Genomic DNA, 18,015 nt, shown 5'->3' with positions numbered 1-18,015 from the left:
TATTCTCAAAATCGGTACCGTCCGCCAAAATCGGTACAAATGGTCACCGTATGTATATAACAATTTTAGAATGAATTTCGAGGTATTGAAAAAATTGAATTTTAAAAATAGCTGCGACAGATATATTGCATATTTTTTTTAGAATTTGGTGGCACACTCTTGAAACTTCACAGATATGTTTTGTTTGTTGCCAATGTTCATTGCCATTGATATAAACATTATATTTTAAAACTTGCCAAAGTTATTTAAAAAAAAAAAAAAAAAATTATGATTTTTTCAAATGGCAATGAAAAAATTAGTAATTTCGGTACTTTTTCGCCGAAATAAACGTTTTAAGGCTAAAATTGTTCAAATACTTGATTTATTTTTTATTGTAATTGTTTCTGGTACTCCATTGATTGAAGTTACACCAAAAACAACTCGTAAGAACATTGAATTAATATACATATTTGTTTTATTCCACTCAAACATAAAAACCGCATACTATTGAATATCAGTTACTACGAGTACCCGGTCGGACTTGGTTGCTTCTAAAATGTACTTCTAGCGCGGTTCTTTTTTTCCAGTCAGAAGTGAGTCTCCCCAAAACAGGCGCGAAACACAGCAAGAATGAAGAGCAATTTCGCATGAGGTGGTTGTTGTTGGTTTGCAAAGCTTTGTAGAGCTTTTATTCTCGTTCGTATTTATTTTCCGTCAAAGCATTACGAAATACTGACTAAAGCAGTGAAGTGATTTTTAGCCTTCCATAGAAGTGAAAAAAGAATGTACTTATTTTTTAATGAAGATTTTTTCCAATTTTTCCTACAGAGCTGAAATGAGCTTCGAATTTCTCGTGAAAAAAAAAACAGTACCCTAAAAGGCATTCTTGGGGAACCATATTCTTCAAGGTCCGACTGGGTAATTGGCTTAGATAGTAGAGATGTAATCCCTGTGTCAAAAGTTATGTGGGAAGTCGTTTATACAAATTGCGTAAATTTAAGCAGCGAATTCAATGCCTAAACAAAGGAGGTGTTAACTAAAAATAAAAATGCTTAAATCTAACTTACCTTCATTTTTGCCGAAAATATTCAGCATTTATACGAACATAAATGAGACTCTATGAGAATTTATTTACTTATCTATATATGTAGTATTTAATGTTTAGCTGTTCTTGACATTTTATTTTATGCGGTGTTTTCATGTCGCACTGCATGTAGACTCTTAAATTTACATGTTTTATAAATAAGTTTGCATTTTTAGTCAAATAACGGTAATGATTCAGTGGATATGCTAATCAAATTCCTTTTAGCCCAGAGAGCTTTGTACGGGTAGTCAAAGTTTGATTATTGAAACGCCCATATCTGTAAAATGTTGAAAATTAAATACATTTTATGCGTCCTGTCCCCTACTTCGAGACAAAATTTTTAATGGTTTTATCCAGGAATTCTCTTTTACAAACCTTTCTCAAGTTTCGAACGAAAATCGAGGCCTTTTTTCATTTAGGACTCTTAGATAAAATAAATAATACATTTAAGGTTAGTTTCTATTCTTCAATTAACATTAAACAGACCGAACGATGTTGGACAGTATATTCGAGTGCATACATGCGTAAATTTATAACACTTTTTTATTTGGGGAATTTTTTGAAAACTTATCTAATCTATTGAATGAATCCTTCGTTTTCAGTTGAGCGCTGCGCGCTGACGCAGCGTACTCCTCTGCCACCATTGTTTTCCATTTATCGACAAATGCGTCGGCGATGCCGCCAGCGGTACTTCCGACCAATGAACCCCCGTTCCTATTTTTTTTACTAATCACAGAAGGTGGTGGTGAGTCACGTGCATCGATCGAATCACGGGTAAATGCTGAGCGGACAGACGAAACGTCACCGTAGTCTTCACTGTAGTCATCATATATCGGGCGCTGAGGTAGGCGATTCACGTTTTTAATAACCAAGTTATTTCTATTGGGCACAGCTACACTGAACGCAGCTGCCTCTTCTGCCGACACACCTGCGATAGCGGTGGCTTTTGGAGCAGCCACAGCCAAACCGTTACGTCCAGACAGTGCCACAGCGTTCGGCTTGGATGACGCTACACCTCCTTCTCCGGCAATCGACAGGCCTACAAATATTGAGTAAAAAATATATATATATGTACAGATGTAGTTTCAGTAAGTTCTCCATAAATCATTCAGGTACGAGGAAGTGCAAAACAAAATGGCGCAGTGAATCAGATTTGGTTTTAATTATTTAGATTTTGGCTTGCACTTACTCCATGTATTTAAATATATATGTTTGTATGTATGTTTATGAACGTACCCACGGGTTTAGCTTCAGCAACAGAAGCATCCTTCTTCGGCGCTGTTACAGCTACTGTATCACTGACGTCTTCATACGGATCCTCGGTGTTTGGGGGCAGGAACTCCTCTTCATTGAACTGTTGTTCAGTTACTTCTTCGACTTTCTGTTCGCCCGCCGTGCTTTCGTTGCCAGATACCGTCTCGGTTGGTTGGAGTGGTTGTTTGGGCGGCAATTGAAAGTCGGGTTGAAGGAGTAAACTGAAATCTTTAATCTGGCCACTTTGCTGCAAATTGGCCAGGTTCTGTGCCGCATGCCCCAATTCCAGTAAACTTTCGGCGTAGATCCGATTATCTTCATTGCTGAAAGATCCCTTACGTTTTGCAGTCTCTTGTATAGCGACCAAACGGGCCGCAGCTATTTGTATTCGGTTAAAATCCTTTTCGAAAGCGGTGGTCGGAGAAGCTATGTCCTGAGTTTGACCATTATTACCTGTGGACATGGCTTTCTTTGTTAAAACTGGTAGTACGCTGACCTGAGGGACAGCTGGAGCTATGATAAACGTATTGTCGTTTCCATCTTTGGTTCTAACCACTTGCAAGATTTGGCCACGCATACCACCATAATAAGGGAATGAGCTTGCCTCGAAAACTATGGGACCTTTTGAGCGCTGGCTATTAATTATTTTTGATAGGATGGATTCATAAAATAATTATCAAAAACACCACTCAAAACAATTTCAAACTACAAAGCCAAAATAGAAAGCTTTCAGCATATAAACACATACATAGAAAATGTTCTTACGCAAGGACTTCAACATAGGTGGGTAGGTAACTAGATGGCTTTATAATACAAATGCAGAAATTGAGCACTAAATAATTACAAATTTCTATTACATATTTATGTAGGTATGTATGTTCTATATTTACAATTATTTACATCATAATGATCTTAACAAATAGAAGCTTATAAATACTTAACACATTTACATATGTATGTATGTATGTACATATGTACAACAGCAGAGTTTTACTTTATTTCCGCGAGTCCGAGTCCACCAAATCGAGCTCCAAATCGGCCTGAGCATGCGCTTTGCCACCAACTCCGGCTATTGCCACAGACTCGGGACTGAAGTAAACGTTGGTGGGAACTCCCCGTTTTAGGAAGGCCTTCGAAATAGGTGTAGATACAGCCGTGCCACCATTTCCTACCACAGCTTTTGAATGCGGTTCCAGTATTAATGTTGAAGTCTTTGTGATATCTTTTTCGGTGTGTGCTTGGTATGGAAGAAAGTAAGTACCGAACGGTATTTCCGGTATTGTGCCCGAAGTGGCTGTGCGCCCGTGAGCTTCCACTTTTATTACTTCACCGTTTGTTGATATCGGCACCGATAATGAAGGTTTTGCTTTGCGCAGATTCGATTGTTTTTTCGGTGAAGCTGTGCTTTTTGATACCAACTCAGCAGGCGCCTGTGAAACTGTTGATAATTTAAGAGGCTTTTTGTACTTTTGCGCCGATATCGCCGAATCTATGTGTTGGCCAGGGACAAAAATTATCTCTTCAATCACGAATTCCGGGTTTATTTTCTGCACGGCTTTTAAAAAACGCATATCGCTTTTGAAATCCGCCCTACCTGTGAATGGGTGGGTGTTCATTACAAATTGCTTTTGGATTCCTTTCGCGACTCTGGGCGCTGATATTTCGATTGACTTTGGTTTACTCGATATTTTTTCTGTGATTTCTTCGTAATCTTGACCTCTTGCTTTGTGAAGGAGTTTTCCGGTCCCTTCTGCGCTTAAAAGTGGCAACGAAATGGAGGGTAAAGCTAAATTTTCAATGTACATTGGTTCATTAATCTGCAGATATCTATTTCTTTGAAAAACGTCCTTCGTTTCAAAATTTGGAATTTGATGAACTACGTTATCAAGTTTGAAATACGCAGTTGGTGCCACAGCTAAGGCGATGGGGGTTAATGGTGATGTTCGTATGACAAGAGGATTTGGACGAATCGTCTCCGGCCACGTTTGAATGTTTGCAGTTTTCCAAAGGATGCTGGTATGTAGTTTATGTGAATGGTAGGAAGCCAATGGCGATGGATGGACGAAGGAAAATAAAGTTTCACAAATGTAAAAAAGGAAGAGAGTACGAAGAGAATGAAGCATGAGTCCTTGTCAAAAATATTTACAATAACAATATATGGCAACACTACCTGAGGCAATGAATGATTTGTATGTAGCGTGCGAAAGATGGTAGAAGGCATTAATAATAATAGATAAGTGGTGTGATGTTAATCATGAAAATTTAGTGCTCAGTGTTGTCTAACTAATATGCATGCCCAAATGTAATGAAATGCTATATAACTTTTAAATAAATTAAATTTAATGTATAATTTGCGTTTTTATACAACTAATTATGAAATACGCACTAGATCTAACGCTTTTAATTAATTACAACAATAATTTATTCTCAGCATTTTTGTTCATAAGACGTAATCAGCTTCACCCGTCGCCGGTGAATAATAAACCGTCGGACCAATGGCAACAATCTTTCCTTCACGCGGAATACTCTGGTCGTTGAGGTTGGTTCTTTCGAGAGCATCTTTCAAATCCACGCTAGATGGAATGGCGATCACCTTTGCCCCCGGTCCCGCAATGGTCAGACTTCGTGGATGTGTAAGCGCAAAGCCACCGGGGCCAACAATAGCGGTGCCACCACTACCGGCGGTCGCCACACCGCCAGGACCCGCAATTGCGATTCCACCCTTTCGCACCTTCAAGCGTTGAATGATAATCCCGCCCTGCTTGATGGCTTCCATTTGTGTAGTTTGCTCTGCATTGTGTCGGTTGCCAAATATTTGTTTCTCCTCATGCTCGGCGGAACTGTCCTCTTCATCCTCTGAAGCACTGTTACTCGATTCGTCACTCCAATGATAATCACTCCCTTTCTGCGGCGGTTGTTGTGCTCCGATAACCTCATATAACGGTTGTGCTGGCTGATAGGCCTGTGTTGTTAGAAAAGGCTTGGGTGGCATTTGCAAAAATTGGTTTGACTCGTGTGTTGCCGCACTCGCATCTGGTTTGTTCTCCTGGCGAAATGGGAATTTGAATATATTTTGGAAGGCATTTTTTATCGCATTGCCAGCGGTAGAATTCTTTAGGTCAACTGGTCGAACGACGTTAGCAAGGTTGGGGATATTTAAGGTGCCAATATTTGGCACATTGTAAATATTCGAGTTTTGATTTGGGCTATTGTTCACTATCGGTTTACTATTGGTGTGGGTGTTGGTGTTTTGATTGGTGGCCGCTGGCGAATTGCCACCAAAAGGAGTCTGTTGCTCCATCATTTCACTGACGCTAGGTTCCTTGTCCCTCAGCGGTTTAGGTATAATGCGTTTTCGAATAATTTGCGTTGTAACATTCGCAGTTGAACCTCCGCCGTTGCTGCTACTTGTTGCTGTCGTTTGTATTTTATAAGGCCTTTGAATGCCAATCACCTTTTCCTCCCTCGAACTATTTTCGGATGATTCCTCCTTTGCTTTTAATTTTATTTCAGAGCTTTGCGAGTCTTCGTTCGACGCTACCGCGCTCGGTAAAAAAAATAGATGGCTTTTAGCTGGGTATTTAGATTTTGAATCTGTCGATGACTTGTTCTTTTGAATAGCTTTGCCATAGAAATCGCCAATATCACCGACAATTTTATATCCCTTCATACGATATTCTTCAGGTGCGTTCATATGAATATACTCATCTTTACTGAGTCTGTAGAGACGTACCGGTATTAGGAAATGTGTACGCAATTTAACTTGTTTGTCGATTTCTGGCAGTGTTGGTTGGGCTGCCTGGTTCGGGTGGGAAATGTGTGTATTGTATTTGGTTTCAATCGTTTTGGCGTGGTGATGCTTGGGCGGAGCTTCATCAAAGGCAATGGATTTAGAATTTGTATAGGGAGTAATGTATTGACTGTGCAGCGGAACGGATCTTATAGATGGAATTAGTATTGTCCCGCCATTCATGCCAGATGTTTGATGATTTTGCTGATGGAAGGGTTGCATTGCCGGTTTGGGAAACAGATACTGGCTTGAGTCCAGAATAGGTGGAAGCTTGGACTGTTCAGGCTGTTTCCGAACATAACCCAATGCGTGGTTAATCTTCTCTATTTCTTGCAGGATGCGTTGAGCCTCATCAAACTTGGCCACTTCTGTGTCGGAACTATTACTGGTGGGATCCGTACGGGACGTCGAATCTTCATCAGGGAATTTCACCAGTCTTTGTTTTGCGATTCTGCGAACGAAAATTGCAAGCAATGGGTGGGAACTTATAAAAACTAAGAAGCTGAGAATAATTCTAACAATGGTTTGTTGGTTGGTGTAAAAACAAATGCCCTTTGATAAGAGTTAATTTGTACGAAGTATCGTTTAATTATTGTCGAATATGCACACATGAATCGGCTGTGATGGTATTAGTTTAGTCACATTGTAGTGGGTGAGAAATGATGATTTTTCATTCTTAAACGAGATGCAGTCACACATATGTATGTATGTATGTATGTATGTATGTATGCATGTATGTAGTAATGGCCATATGACAGTTTCAAAATAGCGATTCAAAGCAAATGCGTTGAAATATGTAAATATATTTGCTATGTGAAGAAGACTCATGAAATGTTATATATAAAATAATAAGGATCAAAACAATTCGAGGTAAGCACAGAAATATTTAGGCATCACACTATTTGAAGTACTTTCAGGGTAGCTGCGATAGTTCAATCTCTATAATTGGCTAGCTGTACTTACTCGACACCTACATCGCTGACCTCGACCGGCAACGCTTGCGCTGCACAAAATACGGCAATAATCGTCGAAAATATGAGCTGAAAAGAAAACAAACTTTTTAGTTAATTAGTGCTTTTCCTCTTCTATGTGAAAAATTTTACATATTTTATGTAATCTACATATGTACCTACATATATATACATTAAAGTGGTCCCTAGGATTGTTCTATACCAAAAAAAATATAGGGAGTGCTCAAAGCGCTCAAAGTTTTCAATGTATTTTATGTGGGGAAAAAACAACGTTTCGTAGAAATAGTGTAGAATTCTGGAAAATCAATATTTTTTGATGGGAAAACTTTGTTTATCTTTAGGAGGTTCCCGGTAATAATACCCAATTGCTCCTTTAACAATTTTTTCATGGTAACTATATTTTATAAGTCCTCCAAAGCCCGTAGAAAATGCAATGGGGGACCAATAAAAAATCTCTAATCATAAAAAATGGTTAATTAAACAATTGGATATTAATATTTTAAGTCTTCTGAAGAGAACCGCAGTTTTACGATTGAAAAATATTGATTTTCAAGAGTTTTATACCATTTTTAAGTAAATTTCTTTTTTCCCCCATACAAAATACATGGAAAACTTTGAGCGCTGTGAGCACTCCCTAAATATTTTTTATTTCAAAATAAAAAAATAGGGGTATATTTATTTTCGGTTCGGAACAATCCTAGGGGGTGGCGGCATTAAAATTCCGACTTTATTATTTTGGACCACTCTAATATACATGCATAAGTATTAGTACTAATGGAAGCAAAAATACGCTTACCATATCCTTAACACACACACATGTGTGAACATACATATGTACATATATACACTCCGCTTCACTTGAATATTTAATTTGACTCCCTTCAAAAAGGAGGATTTTATTATTACGTGAATTTAAGCTTCGACCGAGTTGTACTTCGAGGTTCGCGATGTCGCTTATCAAGGATCTGTAGGCAATGACTCCGAAATATACATACATATGTATTTAGCTAATTCCAATTTCAAATTAAGTTCCCATAGGCTATAGAGTTTTGTAGACTACTAGAAAATTTAGTTTTCCAAATCCAACCTATTTATTCATTATTACTGTCACAATTTTCATAAATTTTTTTGATTTCATTTCCTTGGGGAACTAAAAGTGGAAAGAAGCAAGGAGCCTTTAAATTAATTAAAAGGCTTCTGAAACAGTCTTTCTAACTGTTTTCTTCCATACATTTTAAGTGAGGAGATACACCCCGCTTCACTAGAACAGGAACACATATTTTCCTCAAGATCCAAGCTTATATTTGGACTTGTCAGCATTAGAGAAGTTTATTTTCGATGTCATTTTGAAGAGTGGATAATTTCGAAGAAAAGTGGTGAAAATTAATAAAACGGCTCTATTGCTTTGGATTTTTTTCCACTTTTTATCAAACTACACGAAAATTATGCTTATCGTTTTGATTGATTCACTTGAATAAGCACAAGCCTCCTTATGTGTATAGTAAAGTTATTTAAATTTCACTTATAACCTCTCTAAGAATTTAAAGGATAATTAGAACTATAACAGAGCAAGAATGGACGAGGCAGGCGCACTTTCAACTGCATAAAATGCATAAATGGAGGGATTCACGGCTCCAGGACTTTGCAGGCGATCTGTTGGTGACAAATCTGAAGGAAATACAAATGCTTTTGACAGCTGAAGCCGGCTCACAGCATCGCAGGAAAAAAAACATAAAGCGGAGCCAGAACACAAAAGCTAGGTGGAAATAACAAAATTCCTTTACGAGGTCAGCTGTCTTGCTGTCGAGCTGGTGGACTAAAATGGAAGAAAAACGTTGGTGTTGATAACACCACAAGGGAATTGCGAATTACTCTATACAGTTGTGTTCAGAAAATATCAAAAAAGGCCATAAATTTTACTATACAACTTTAAGAATCATGACTGGTATTTCGTACAACTCGCATGCCTGAAAGGACAACTAGAAAATGGCAGTTTTCTCTGGCGAAAACTTTAATTTCGATGGCTACAAGGGGTTTAATAATAATTGTCATAATTTTTGAAAGGACGAACGTTGCTAGAATCCTCTCTGTTATCAAGAATACTCTCTTCTCTCTGGCGGTCTGAACTGCGGTTTTGTAGTCCAGAGAAGTTGAACTTATATTTACAGTTTCCAAAATTACGAATAATTCATGCAAAACAAGCATTAAGGACATTTTTTTACATTTGTCGCATATTTTTCGCACCTTGTTCTTGAAAATACTAGCAAAATTACGCACCGCTTCGCACTACAGGAGCGAGGATAACGATGCAAAGTCGCAATTTTTTAACGGAAAATGTTTGGAATGTTTTGCAAAGTTTGCGTGTCAGCCAATTCATGTGATGATTGGCAGTTGTTCTTTCCGGCGATTAAACTGGTAAGCAGCGAGATGTCCTTGATTTTTCAAAGCGCCTCTAGAATTGTCTTCCGGATAGCGGGTTTTTCCATTCATTGGAATTAGCGATGTACTTTGCCATACTAAAAGTGTTATATGGTAGAATTAAAATGAATGGTATGCTTTTGTTGTTTCAATCTCTTCTGTGCTTTGCTCGTGTTAAAGCCACTGTGCCTATTCAAGCGAATCAAAATAATAAGCATAATTTTCGTATAGTTTGATATAGACGTGGAATAAAATCCAAAGTAGTAAGTGTTTCTTTGAAACTGATCATTTTTCAATATGGGATTAAAATGAAACTTCGCCGAGATGCCCAAAAATACAGATACATATAAGATCAGATCTGAGGAAGTGAAGCGGGCGGGGTGTACCAGAAGCAAGTAATACTAAATAACTATCTAGCTACTAAGTATTTGTTAAGTGTTGTGCAATAAAATGATCATGAAAAGAAATTATACTATGCAGCTATTTACTTCTACAAATTTAAAATCAAAAATTCTTTAAAGTGACATTAAAGCGAAATTTCTCCGATGCCTGCAGGTATAGATATAACCCAGTAGGAATTAGGAGCACGTAATAATACCTTATTAGCAACTTACTCTTCACCTGGCAGTCATTACCATTTCCCTGCCGAACGTCCCTTACTTTTACAAAGGCATGGCCGCCTTATGTAAGTAGGAATTTAGAATGTACATTTGGTATCAGACATACTTCTGAGCCGCTATACAAAGTAAGTTACGTGTAATGCAGAGAAGTCGCTCGGAGTAGTTCGGCGCTTGGAGATAACTTCGGCTGCACGTTACTTTGCAACTGACAACGTAATGTGTCGTTGGAGGTGTTCATTTTGTGCTTTACTAGTAGATGACATTGGCCATGATGACAATTTTGGTACTAAAAACTGAAAGAAAACATGGCATACCTCGTAAGGTGCTTACCTATTTTCCCAGTGGGAAGCTAAGTTCTTGGAGAAAAACAATGTGAAGCGGAGTATATGTATGTATGTATGTATGTATGTATGTAGGTATGTGTCGTCTTAGATAAATACAATAATATGTAGACATATGTATACACGTCAGAGATCTCCAAGATATTTAAATTGAGTCAACTGTATGCTTATTTGGCATTCAGCACGACGAGAATATGTGTTGAATTGCGGTCAAGAATTACCATTCTACTTACTTCACAATTTTTTCCCGTAGTTACTTAGCTATGAAGTTATTTTTTACAGACAAAATCATAAACAAAAGGAAAAAACGATGAAAGCTGCTCAGAATTGGCGTTCAAGGTGTGGGCTGAGTGTGGATAATAGAATGAAAGTTTTTTGAACAACGAGCAGCAAAAAATCGTTTGGTGGTCCCGATACTCAAAAGACATGTCCACAAGAAATTTGCAGAAATTGTTTAGCTAAATAAATTAAGCGTTTGCCTGCGAGCTAATTCAGCGAGAATATTTGGATATAAAAACCAACCAACGATAACCCAGCAGATCACAAAGACTCTAAGCGCTTAAGCACGAGAAAATGTCAACGACCTCTTTGCATTCCGCCCAGCAAAGTAATCTTATTTTCATTTCGATATTGGAGTGGGCGAGTCAGATATTTATGAGCTTATCGCATACATAGGTGAAACGACGAACGCTTCTGGCACTGTACGCTTATCTTCTTAATAAAAGAAAGTTGGCTTTAGAACCATCAATGTATGTGGCGAGCCATCAAAGCGACTTCAAAAGAATTTAGCTTCGCACTAAACAACTACATAAATGCCGCATTGCTTCTGGATTTAAATATTTTTATTTTATTGTTAATGGGTCACAGCTTCATTAGCTATGGGTTGGCTATCATTGGATGCTATGTGATTATTTGTTAGAATATTAATCGTCCCTAAGAAGAGTGAAACACAAATAAAGAAAAGTCAATCGATTAAGCTTTGTCTGAGTTTGTGTCTTCGTGGACGTAGCTTGCGCCTTAAGCTCGTAGCACAAACGGTTACAACCGCACAATCAGATACATATTTATGTAATTCAATAGTACATCGCTTCGAGCTCCTTTAACAAAGATGGCACAACAACATTAAAAATCTAGCAAGTATAGAAGAGAGCGTTTTTTTTTTTGAGTTTTTAACTTCACTGAAATTAAACGGAATCTTAAATATTCAATAAATATAAAAATTAGCCAAGCAGATACGCCATCGGAATTATTAATTCTTATAAAACAGTACAGTATGTATGTATGTCTGTATGTATGTATGCATGCATGTGTATTGTTATTTTGTGGCTACTTAAGGCCATATGACTTTTTGCGGTCGTACGCTTTGACGTTTTCAGAAACGTATAAATCATAACCGCAATTTGCGTAATGTGAACAGTCGTTCCATTTTTGCTATGCGCGATAATTATAAGGAACTTCAATTTAAAAACTTTATACTTTTATTTAACTTTCATTAAATCTTAAAACTACTCCTATTTTATTAATCAATTAATGTTTAAAAATAAAATTATCATTAATGGACTCAATGAATTACTGCTTTGAAGAAAAAAGTGAAAGTGTTGAAAGCTGAAATTTTGACTTTTATGTGCCGAAAGCAAAAACAAAATGAATGTAAGTTTTTGTTTTTGTACTTCGGCCAGCACCCTACATGAATTCTTCTAGGAAACGCAATACAGAGCATACCCCCAGGTTAGCCGCGGAAAAAGTGTCAAGTCCTTTTTTTTATTAAATACGTTTCATTGCTCATCGATTGTTTCACGGAGAAATGAGTAGCGGAAAAGAAGCGCGGGAACAAATTATGAAATAGTTTTTTTTTTTTTTTTAATAACCAGCAATTTACTAATTATGAGCAGGGATGCTGAAGTTATCCGAAATACTGTATCCCGGGTAATAATTTAAGGCAGATTTTATTTTTTTTTTGTATATTAATCTTTCTTTCGAAACCTACAATAAGATTTCAAATCTTACAAACTACGGTTAAATTTAAAATTTCTGCGGCAATGCCCACACATTTTTATGTTTTTTACGTATATCGGAATGGACAAGATTACGAGCAGGAGGATCGCTGCCCTGCAGGGAAACCGCGGACTAGTTGATCAAATTTCTAGTTCCGTACTAGGTCATTTATCGCCAAATAGGAACTAGTCCGATATGAACTAAATCCCCACCAGTCCAAAATCGGAGAAAAGTGGTACTTTTAAACAACTAATTTATTTCAGTTTTTTCACTAGAAATCCATATCTAAAGTGACGAATTTAGAAATGGTTCGGAACTATAGAAAAAGGGATGCAGAACGAACTAGATCTTATTTGTCGAATTTAGAACTAATTCGGAACTATCGAATAAGGGATGCAGCGGGGGTCTTGTTTACTTTACATAGATAAGTGTTCGGCGGCTTTTTCGTTCAAATACGCTTCTATTCTGCGCTTCGCAGATGCTTTTTCATAGCTTGGTAATACAAAACTAAAATTTGTGGTAACATTTCAACATCTTGGGACCGTCTGGAATCTAAGAAATAACAGCGAGCACCTCTGCAAACTCAGCTACAGCTAAGGGTATGTAAACGTACATTTCTTACAATCATTCAAACAAATTTAATTTCAAATTGAAAAAACGTTTCTTTGAAAATATTGTAAAATCGCACACGGAAGAACCGAAAAGATTGAAAAATCATGATACTTTTTTCTTTCGTCTGTCGATTTTAGAACTGGTTCGGAACTATAGAATTTAGGACTAGTTCAGAACTATCGAAAAAGCGATGCAGCGGGGGGCAATTGACACTTCCTAGGACATCGCCATGTTAAATTCGCCAGTTGCTTGCATGCAAAAGAGATTTATCGCGAACCAGTACTGGGTCTAAATGTACTAGAAGCGCCCCAGTTCATAACTAGAGATTTTCCCCACAGGGTGGATATCGTGCTGGGCAGGCGGTTTGAAAGGGCGAGTTCCAGAGGCAGACAGTGCGCCTCTCTATATTTAATGAATTACAATCCAATAGGCTGTGTTCGGTTGGAAAGGATAAGTTTCGTAAATTGAAAGTAGGGGTGTCAGTGGCAAAAATACATCGACGTTTTTCCTCGCATCGATGCATCGAAACATACATCGATAATTAAAAAAAAAAACAATTTCAAACAATTTAACAAACTTTTATTTTGATGTACATATATACTTAAATATTATGGTGATTCAACCAAGTATTCAAGTCTTGATTATTTTATTAATAACGTGTCACATTTTTTATTATTTTTTATAAAAATATTGTTCATAATTTACCCAAATTATACAAAATTTAGAAAAATTCAACAAATTCGTATCAATATTTTGAATTTTTTAATGTGAGTCTTCAGAACATTTTTGGGTATGCAGTATACACTTTATTACACAAAATTATGTGATCTATAAAACCGCATCGCGCTTTCTTTGAATTTCAGGCGGTTCGATGTATTAGAGATGTCAGTTGACAAAAAACATCGATTTATACATCGAGTGGAAAAGTTTCGATGCATCGAAGCAAAACATTGATATTATCGATGCATCGATGTTCATTCAACATCCCTAATCGAAAGCAGCAAACGCGTAGAAAAAGCCTAGCCCTTGAGAAAGAAACACAGCTCAGCTGGCGGATCTTTTCGAGTCATTTCTACGAAGTTTCACTCTTCGGGGGAGAGCCGGGGCTGAAGAACTACAAAGTTCAAAAGTTTTTTTGTTTTGAATATTGAATCAGTGGTTACCGAGATACATATATTTATTTTTCAATGCACTAATTTCTAATGCTGCAATAATTAGTTTGTAATTATATATGTACTTCACACCGATATGTACTCAGATAATTAAATACCCTTCTGCAATAAGACGGCCTATTTTCCGAACCTCCCCGGTTAAAATTTGACCGGTTAGAATTGGACATTTTTTTGCATCGAAAATGTTAGCTTTCGACCGCTCAATATTTACGTTTTGTGGTTGTAGCCGAGTGCGCTGAGATGTTTTCGGGTTTTTTTTTTGCAATTACGAAAAAGCATCTGTGAAGTGCTCAAAAAAGCACAATTTCATATAAAATATATTATCTACCTCAAACGAGAAATTTCAAAAACAAAATTTTTTTATTTTAATCTTCAATCGTAACCATTTTTTAGGCTTGCACAAGATTATTTACAGAATAAGAAACATAAAACAATGGGTATGTAGTAGGGATGTTAATTTTTCCACTTTTTCCGATCCCGGGATGTCATTAGCACAATCTCGAGATCCCGGCATTAGTCCCGGGATTTAGATATTCATCACTTTTCAAGAACTTAAATCGAAAAAATTGTTCTATATTGTTTGAAAAGCTCTCCCTTCCATAGAATAAATAATAAATACAATTTTATTTAAAGTTGCGTTTTTATTTTTTCTCTCTGAGGTCAGGATTTATTTTAAAGGACCTTGTTATTTCAAATTATTTAAAAAATCCAATGCAATGTAGAATAAAAAATGAGTACCAAATGCAATTTTTCTTAATTAATTTCTTTAAAATTAAAAAAAAAATTAAATTTGTTGGATTCACAAGGATGAATAGGTAATTTTTTAAGCTGATAAAGTTAGATGGGCGAAATTCGAGGATGTTATCGAGTTTCCTTAACATATAATTTTTCAAAAACAAATATTGGGAAATCTCAAGGCAACATTTTAAAAGGACATTTTCAATATCTACCAGCCCTTCTGCACCAAAAGCTTGAATCTGTTTTAATTCTACAGGATTTCCTCTTTGATACCCATATTTCTTCTCTAAGCACATTTCTCTGAATTTTTTAAATCATTTTTGATTTACTGACGTCAGAGTGAAAAACTAAAAACGCAATTTTACTATATTTGGCCCTGGGTTTCGCGAATATATTGATATTTGTGTTTAAAATTTACTATCGCTCGGTGTTAGATGTATAATGAGCTAGACATTTATAAAAAAATATTAATTATTAAATAAATTAAATATTATTATTAATTATTAAAATCAAAATTGGTTTCATTTAATGACTGCAGACTTCTCTCAATCCAAAATGAAAGGAAAATCGCTTAATACCAAAACTTTATAGCAGATGAATTTAACTAAAATTACTGTTAATGGCTGACTGAAGAAATTGGCTTTTAGTCAAAAGTTAAGAATCTTTTTGTAGTCTTAATATTTTATACATGACTGTATATAATAACGATTACGGTTGCCAGACGTACTGATTTTATCAATGCAGTACTGATTTTTCAACTCTTGTACTGATTTCATTCATTTTTTCAATCAGAACGCTAATGTCCTGATTTTTCAAAATTTGTACTGATTTGTACTGAATTTTCAATTCAAACAAAATACTTTGGGATTTTCTTAAGGTTATTACAGTTGACATGTTTCAAATAATATTTGATATGTCCAAGAAAATAATACAACAAAAAGATCAATCGTTTTATGGGCACATCGCCAGGTCGTAACGTACCAGTTGCGATAATACGATGGAGCTTAAATTATTTAAAAAGGAGGTTGACGTTTTTTGTCGAGTGTTGTTAGTTATCTCGAAAATATCTTTCAGTTTAATAACAGCAAATTATAATATTCCAATGGCTTTTGCCTATAATTTACAATTGTTTTTTTTTCAAAATTTACTGACATTGTAATACAAGACATAGAGTTAGATACCCTTTTAGGCGAATTCTAAGTCTTTCACAGCTTTTGCGAAGGTGAAAAAATTAATTTAAGATATGAGGAAATATAGATGCAGTCCTTAGATAATGGTACTTTTCCACAGTTCGAAAAAATATGTAATTTTATTGATTTTATTTTTTTTGCAATACGACACTCAAACGAAACAACTGAGAGGATCTTAAGTATAAAGTTTGCATCCTGACGCAAAGAGAGAAACCGGCTTCTGATTAAAATTTTTTAAAGTGAACTTCAAATTAAAAGTAATTTTAAAATGAAATTTGTAGAACTCATTTTAAACCAAAATATTGTTAAAAACAAGTACTCTGGCATTTTAAAGCATTATCTGTTACTTACATTCATAATTTTGCTGTATATAAAAGTGTACTGAAAAGTACTGATTTTTTTTTTTTTAGCAAGAAAAAGTCTAACGTACTGATTTCGTGCATAAAAAATCTGGCAACCCTAATAACGATATAACTATGAAAGGCATGATCTATATACATATTATATTAAAGCCAAGCTAACTCAGATAGAGCATAATTTTTCCCGACCATGAATATGCGTCGATATCTCATATCTCAATCATCAAGAGTTAATTCGCCCACAAATTCCCGCTTCTTTGCTCTGCTCTTTGCGAACAGATGATGTATCCTTGAAGTACCTAGTTAAAAGCTAAAAACATTTCTTCAAGATCACGAGCACACGAGCTTTAAGGCAAATACTTAATTCCTAAATGATATTAACACACTCCGTTTCGAAGAGTCAAGGCGCCCTTAAACAAGCGGTTCAGCTTTTCGCAGTTAATAACTACATACTTATGTATGTATGTGCATATGGCTTTGAAAACCAAGAGTACATCATCTGCATCAACTTCCTTCCGAGATACGTGAAACCTGTGTACATACATACATACATACGAATTTAAGTAATTTACGAATTTTTTTTCGAAAATTAAGTAAAACTTAGTGTAACTCTTAAAGTCTTTCTGTAAAAATTATTTGCCTTAAACCAAGTATGTATATACATAAATGTATCTGTATCATTCCCACAAAAAAACCAGAACTTAATTGCCAGTTTGTACTTATTTATGACAAGTGAAAGCCAATTAGAATGATTTAGCGAACACTTGCCCAGCATTTAGACGCTGGCAGGTCGCTGGCATGCTTGTCTGTTGTTTTAATTTAAATGCTAAACAAACACACAAATGCTGCACAATCAACACAGACACACAGGTACACAGGTACTTGTAAAACATAACCTTGCACTCGTTGAAGTAGTCGGCTTTTATGAAAGCCAAAGAATTGGGTTACAGCCAAAAAAAAATTATTTCTTATTTTTTATATTCATCGTAAATATTTACACCCAAAGAATAAAGAAAAACTATCGAAACTTACAATCTCCATATTTACATATATATATAGTTGTCAAAATTCTTTCTTTCGATATTTGTTGCCACTTATTTTATCACTTGATGAGATGAATTTATGCCGAATGTCACTTTGTCACTTAAAATAATAATTTACATGGAATACACCAGTGAAGGGGAAAACAAAAAACAAAAAAGATCTACAACCAACTTCGGTCGCGTCTTAACTTGAACTGCGCTTATGCGCGACCATCAGGGCGAGTTTATATCATTTCTCTGGCCAGCTGCTGGTTGTCTCTTACAATGCATAGATAGACAAATGAAGTCCCGAAGTCACGGCACACAAAACTAGCCCACTCTGAGCTACGTACGTAGTATGAATGCTGTAGCCTTAATGTTGACATTTTGTGCTTTATTTTTTATTACTTACTTTCGGCATTTTTAATTCTTTGAAACGAAAGAGTCCGCAATGGTGGAAAAGAGAAAGG

At 36.0% G+C, this 18,015-nt stretch overlaps 1 protein-coding gene across 2 annotated transcripts; it reads right to left on the bottom strand.

The window, feature by feature from the left end:
* Positions 1 to 1,137: 1,137 nt before the first annotated feature.
* On the bottom strand, positions 1,138 to 17,790 carry LOC118748185. Of its 2 annotated transcripts, XM_036482559.1 has the most exons (4): positions 17,556 to 17,790; positions 7,071 to 7,147; positions 2,300 to 2,952; positions 1,138 to 2,102 (listed from the first exon to the last, which is right to left on the bottom strand). In XM_036482559.1, exons 1-4 carry the CDS (start codon positions 17,562 to 17,564, stop codon positions 1,594 to 1,596), a joined length of 1,248 nt encoding a protein of 415 aa, XP_036338452.1. In that variant the 5' UTR covers positions 17,565 to 17,790; the 3' UTR covers positions 1,138 to 1,593. The 2 variants fall into 2 exon arrangements, with proteins under 2 accessions (XP_036338452.1, XP_036338453.1); XM_036482560.1 differs by lacking the exons at positions 1,138 to 2,102; positions 2,300 to 2,952 and adding an exon at positions 3,187 to 4,330.
* Positions 17,791 to 18,015: the final 225 nt, after the last annotated feature.

This window comes from Rhagoletis pomonella, unplaced genomic scaffold (genome assembly GCF_013731165.1).
Source record: "Rhagoletis pomonella isolate Grant_MI unplaced genomic scaffold, Rhpom_1.0 Rhpom_scaffold_00012, whole genome shotgun sequence".
Classification (NCBI taxonomy): Eukaryota; Metazoa; Arthropoda; class Insecta; order Diptera; family Tephritidae; genus Rhagoletis; species Rhagoletis pomonella.
Note: the sequence above shows the minus strand (reverse complement) of the source record. Positions and strands in the feature narration are given on the sequence as shown.

Bases quoted from the DNA above. Each gene is read 5' to 3' on its own strand.
- LOC118748185 (XM_036482559.1), bottom strand. The intron at 2,953-7,070 runs GTAAGTACAGCT...AATAATTAATAG, and splicing joins GTCAGCGATGTAGGTGTCGA to CCAGCGCTCAAAAGGTCCCA. The intron at 2,103-2,299 runs GTACGTTCATAA...CAATATTTGTAG, and splicing joins TGCTGAAGCTAAACCCGTGG to GCCTGTCGATTGCCGGAGAA.